We start from the raw sequence: 6896 nt of genomic DNA, 5'->3' as shown, positions 1-6896 counted from the left end.
ACCTAACCGGGTCCTCTGCATGCCTCAGGACTGGGCTAGCCCTCTGAACTAAAGCCCTTGCCATTAGCTCTGAGGTCAAACGTTAGTCTTCAGTCTTGAGGCCTAACTGAGTTCACCCAGGGAATACAGTGGCAATGCAAGAATGTATATACAGGTAACTGGCAGAATAAAGGAAACCCCAACATGAAGTGTCTCAGTAGGGCCACCAGAACAGCTTCCATGCCCCTGGGCACAGATCCTTTCTGGAACTCTATTGAGGGCTGAGACGCCGTTCATCCACGATAAGGGTTGAGATCTGGTGACTGAGACATGGCGGTGCCTCTACCATAATGGTTGAGATCTGGTGACTGAGACATGGCATCTACCATAATGGTTGAGATCTGGTGACTGAGACATGGCATCTACCATAATGGTTGAGATCTGGTGACTGAGACATGGCGGTGCCTCTACCATAATGGTTGAGATCTGGTGACTGAGACATGGCATCTACCATAAGGGTTGAGATCTGGTGACTGAGACATGGCATCTACCATAAGGGTTGAAATCTGGTGACTGAGACATGGCGGTGCCTCTACCATAAGGGTTGAGATCTGGTGACTGAGACATGGCATCTACCATAAGGGTTGAGATCTGGTGACTGAGACATGGCATCTACCATAAGGGTTGAGATCTGGTGACTGAGACATGGCATCTACCATAAGGGTTGAGATCTGGTGACTGAGACATGGCATCTACCATAAGGGTTGAGATCTGGTGACTGAGACATGGCATCCGGGAAGTTTTCAAACCCCTCGATTATTTCCACATGTTGTTACGTTAAAACCCATTTTCGCTTTGTCATTATGGGATGTTGTGTGTAGATTGATGAGAGGGAAAAAATGAATATAACCACGGTAGCCACGGCAACCAAAATAATAAGTCAGAATCAATGGCCTGCCCAGCATTATTATGCTAATGACCCTTAAGCATGATGGGATGTTAATTGTTTAATTAACTCTGGAGTTCCACCTGTGTGGAAGCGAAGTGTTCCCATTGTTTTTGGCAGTTACCTGTAGATAGTATTAAATCTATTGACTGTATGTTAACCCAGTTCCCGTCCCCAATGTTTTTGTCTGTCAGTGTCTGGTGGTTTCGCTGCAGCAACACTTCCTGGTTTTCACCCACCGGCTGCACTCCGCTGAGGTGGAGAGGCGGAGCCTGAGGTTAGAGGTCGCACGCCTCAAACGTGTCACCAAGGGCGATCGAGGACCGTGCCACCTGGTGAGCGCCCTCACTAATTCCTGAGGAAAATGTGTCATTCACGTCGTCAGTGTATGTGGAACTATTTAACTGTGTGTGTGTGTGTGTGTGTGTGTGTGTGTGTGTGTGTGTGTGTGTGTGTGTGTGTGTGTGTGTGTGTGTGTGTGTGTGTGTGTGTGTGTGTGTGTGTGTGTGTGTGACTGTGTGTGACTGTGTGTGACTGTGTGTGTGTGTCTAAGTTTAACTCTGTGTGTGTGTGTCTAAGTTTAACTCTGTGTGTGTGTCTAAGTTTAACTCTGTGTGTGTGTCTAAGTTTAACTCTGTGTGTGTGTCTAAGTTTAACTCTGTGTGTGTGTCTAAGTTTAACTCTGTGTGTGTGTCTAAGTTTAACTCTGTGTGTGTGTCTAAGTTTAGCTAGGTGTGAGTCTAACTGTGTGTGTCTCTGTGTGTAGGTGCCGGCAGAGCGGTTTGGCAGTGTGTGTGAGGAGTTGAGACAGGCCTTACAGAGAGAGGAGCAGGCTCAGGGTCTCCTGAGACAACAGTCTGACCAGCTACACACACTGGGGTTACGCATGGACACACATTGTGGAGAAGAGAGAGAGAGAGAACAGACACTCTCACAGGCCGTACAGGTACACACTCTCTCTGTCTCTCTCTCTCTCTGTCTCTCTGTCTCTCTCTCTCTCTGTCTCTGTCTCTCTGTCTCTCTCTGTCTCTCTGTCTCTCTCTGTCTCTCTCTCTGTATCTCTGTCTCTCTCTGTCTCTCTCTGTCTCTGTCTCTCTGTCTCTGTCTCTCTCTCTCTCTCTGTCTCTCTCTCTCTCTCTCTCTCTCTCTCTCTGTCTTTCTCTCTGTCTCTCTCCCTGTCTCTCTCCCTGTCTCTGTCTCTCTGTCTCTCTCAATTCAATTCAAGGGGCTTTATTGGCTTGGGAGACGTGTTAACATTGCCAAAGCAAGTGTCTCTCTCCCCTCTTCTGTCTCTCTCTTCTCTCTGTCTCTCTCTCTGTCTCTCTCTCTGTGTGTATCCTTCTCTGTCTCTCTCTTCTCTCTGTCTCTCTCTCTGTCTCTCTCTCTGTGTGTCTCTCTCTCTGTCTCTCTCTCTGTCTCTGTCTCTCTCTTCTCTCTGTCTCTCTCTTCTCCCTGTCTCTCTCTCTCTTTCTCTCTCTCTTCCCTCCCTAACTCTAACCCTCTTCCCCTTCTCCCCCCAAGAGTCTGTCAGAAGCTCGTCAGGAGGTGCGTCAGAAGGAGCAGTCTCTAAGGGTTCTGGGTAAACACCTGTCGGGCCTACAGCAGGAGAAGAAGAGTCTGGAGGAGAGTGTCAGACACGCGGAGGATGCACTACGCATGGCAGCCAAGTACGCACTAGCACCCTACACACTATACCCTAAACACTATACCCTAAACACTATACCCTACACACTGCACCCTAAACACTATACCCTAAACACTATACCCTAAACACTATACCCTACACACTATACCCTACACACTATACCCTACACACTGCACCCTAAACACTATACCCTAAACACTATACCCTAAACACTATACCCTAAACACTATACCCTACACACTGCACCCTAAACACTATACCCTAAACACTATACCCTAAACACTATACCCTAAACACTATACCCTACACACTGCACCCTAAACACTATACCCTAAACACTATACCCTAAACACTATACCCTAAACACTATACCCTACACACTGCACCCTAAACACTATTCCCTAAACACTATACCCTACACACTAGAACCCTAAACACTATACCCTACACACTATACCCTACACACTGCACCCTAAACACTATACCCTACACACTAGAACCATAAACACTATTCCCTAAACACTATACCCTACACACTATTCCCTAAACACTATACCCTACACACTATACCCTAAACACTATACCCTACACACTATTCCCTAAACACTATACCCTACGCACTAGAACCCTAAACACTATTCCCTAAACACTATACCCTACACACTAGAACTCTAAACACTATACCCTAAACACTATACCCTACACACTGCACCCTACACACTATACCCTAAACACTATACCCTACACACTGCACCCTACACACTATACCCTACACACTGCACCCTACACACTATACCCTAAACACTATACCCTACACACTGCACCCTACACACTATACCCTACACACTGCACCCTACACAATATACCTACACACTATACCCTAAACACTCAGCACCCCAAACAGTCAGCACCCTAAACACTAGCACCTACACACTATACCCTACACACTATACCCTACACACTAGCAATCTCTACACACTAGCACCCTACACACTATACTGAGTGGAAACCAGATTTGCATACCAGAGATAATACCATACCAGAGATAATACTATACCAGAGATAATACTATACCAGATAATACCATACCAGAGATAATACCATACCAGATAATACCCTACCAGAGATAATACCCTACCAGAGATAACATACCAGAGATAATACCCTACCAGAGATACTATACCAGAGATAATACTACCAGAGATACCAGAGATCATACCAGATACCATACCAGAGATAATACTACCAGAGATAATACCATACCAGAGATAATACCCTACCAGAGATAATACCATACCAGAGATAATACCATACCAGAGATCATACCAGAGATAATACCATACCAGAGATAATACTATACCAGAGATAATACCATACCAGAGATAATACCCTACCAGAGATAATACCATACCAGAGATCATACCAGAGATAATACCATACCAGAGATCATACCAGAGATCATACCAGAGATAATACCATACCAGAGATAATACCATACCAGAGATAATACCATACCAGAGATAATACCATACCAGAGATAATACCATACCAGAGATCATACCAGAGATAATACTATACCAGAGATAATACTATACCAGAGATAATACCCTACCAGAGATAATACCCTACCAGAGATAATACCATACCAGAGATCATACCAGAGATAATACCCTACCAGAGATAATACCCTACCAGAGATAATACTATACCAGAGATCATACCAGAGATAATACCATACCAGAGATAATACTATACCAGAGATAATACTATACCAGAGATAATACCCTACCAGAGATAATACTATACCAGAGATAATACTCCTACCAGAGATAATACTATACCAGAGATAATACCATACCAGAGATCATACCAGAGATAATACCCTACCAGAGAGAATAATACCCTAATAATTCTACCAGAGATAATACTATACCAGAGATCATACCAGAGATAATACCATACCAGAGATAATACTATACCAGAGATAATACCATACCAGAGATAATACCCTACCAGAGATAATACTATACCAGAGATAATACTATACCAGAGATAATACCATACCAGAGATAATACCATACCAGAGATAATACTATACCAGAGATAATACTATACCAGAGATAATACTATACCAGAGATAATACTATACCAGAGATAATACTATACCAGAGATAATACTATACCAGAGATAATACCATACCAGAGATAATACCATACCAGAGATCATACCAGAGATATACCATACCAGAGATAATATAATACTATACCAGAGATAATACCCTACCAGAGATAATACCCAGAGATCATACCAGAGATAATACTATAGACCAGAGATCATACCAGAGATAATACCATACCAGAGATAATACCATACCAGAGATCATACCAGAGATAATACCCTACCAGAGATAATACTATACCAGAGATAATACCATACCAGAGATAATACCATACCAGAGATAATACCATACCAGAGATAATACCAGAGATAATACCCTACCAGAGATAATACTATACCAGAGATAATACCCTACCAGAGATAATACCATACCAGAGATCATACCAGAGATAATACCAGAGATAATACCCTACCAGAGATAATACCATACCAGAGATCATACCAGAGATAATACCCTACCAGAGATAATACCATACCAGAGATAATACCATACCAGAGATCATACCAGAGATAATACCATACCAGAGATCATACCAGAGATCATACCAGAGATAATACCCTACCAGAGATAATACCCTACCAGAGATAATACCATACCAGAGATAATACCCTACCAGAGATAATACTATACCAGAGATAATACTATACCAGAGATAATACCCTACCAGAGATAATACTATACCAGAGATAATACCATACCAGAGATAATACTATACCAGAGATAATACTATACCAGAGATAATACCATACCAGAGATAATACCCTACCAGAGATAATACTATACCAGAGATAATACCATACCAGAGATCATACCAGAGATAATACCAGAGATAATACCATACCAGAGATCATACCAGAGATCATACCAGAGATAATACCCAGAGATAATACCATACCAGAGATAATACCAGAGATAATACCATACCAGAGATCATACCAGAGATAATACCAGAGATAATACCATACCAGAGATAATACCAGAGATATACCAGAGATCATACAGAGATAATACCCTACAGAGATAATACCAGAGATATACCAGAGATAATACCCTAATACCATACCAGAGATAATACCATACCAGAGATAATACCATACCAGAGATAATACCATACCAGAGATAATACCCATAATACCAGAGATAATACCATACCAGAGATAATACCCTACCAGAGATAATAATACCCTACCAGAGATAATACCCTACCAGAGATAATACTATACCAGAGATCATACCAGAGATAATACCATACCAGAGATAATACTATACCAGAGATAATACTATACCAGAGATAATACCCTACCAGAGATAATACTATACCAGAGATAATACCATACCAGAGATAATACCCTACCAGAGATAATACCATACCAGAGATCATACCATACCAGAGATAATACCCTACCAGAGATAATACTATACCAGAGATCATACCAGAGATAATACCCTACCAGAGATAATACTATACCAGAGATAATACCCTACCAGAGATAATACTATACCAGAGATAATACCATACCAGAGATAATACCATACCAGAGATAATACCATACCAGAGATAATACTATACCAGAGATAATACTATACCAGAGATCATACCAGAGATAATACTATACCAGAGATAATACCATACCAGAGATAATACCATACCAGAGATCATACCAGAGATAATACCCTACCAGAGATAATACCATACCAGAGATCATACCAGAGATAATACCATACCAGAGATAATACCATACCAGAGATAATACCAGAGATAATACCCTACCAGAGATAATACCCAGAGATACCAGAGATAATACCATACCAGAGATAATAATACCAGAGATAATACCCTACCAGAGATAATACCATACCAGAGATCATACCAGAGATAATACCCTACCAGAGATAATACCATACCAGAGATCATACCAGAGATAATACCATACCAGAGATCATACCAGAGATCATACCAGAGATAATACCCTACCAGAGATAATACCATACCAGAGATAATACCATACCAGAGATAATACCATACCAGAGATAATACTATACCAGAGATAATACTATACCAGAGATAATACCCTACCAGAGATAATACTATACCAGAGATAATACCATACCAGGAGATAATACTATACCAGAGATAATACTATAC

General features: G+C 41.5%; 1 protein-coding gene across 1 annotated transcript; it reads left to right on the top strand.

Annotated features, from left to right (window-relative positions):
- Positions 1 to 1119: 1119 nt before the first annotated feature.
- On the top strand, positions 1120 to 3334 carry LOC124030689 (coiled-coil domain-containing protein 171-like; the record flags this gene model as incomplete). The annotated part of the gene is made up of 3 exons (XM_046341916.1): positions 1120 to 1260; positions 1692 to 1871; positions 2447 to 3334. Coding segments are annotated over 3 exons (570 nt in total), but the record flags the coding sequence as incomplete, so codon positions are not given.
- Between the last annotated feature and the right edge of the window lie 3562 nt (positions 3335 to 6896).

Source organism: Oncorhynchus gorbuscha, unplaced genomic scaffold, assembly GCF_021184085.1.
Source record: "Oncorhynchus gorbuscha isolate QuinsamMale2020 ecotype Even-year unplaced genomic scaffold, OgorEven_v1.0 Un_scaffold_13922, whole genome shotgun sequence".
In the NCBI taxonomy this organism is placed as follows: Eukaryota; Metazoa; Chordata; class Actinopteri; order Salmoniformes; family Salmonidae; genus Oncorhynchus; species Oncorhynchus gorbuscha.
This window is presented reverse-complemented; position numbering and strand designations above follow the sequence as displayed.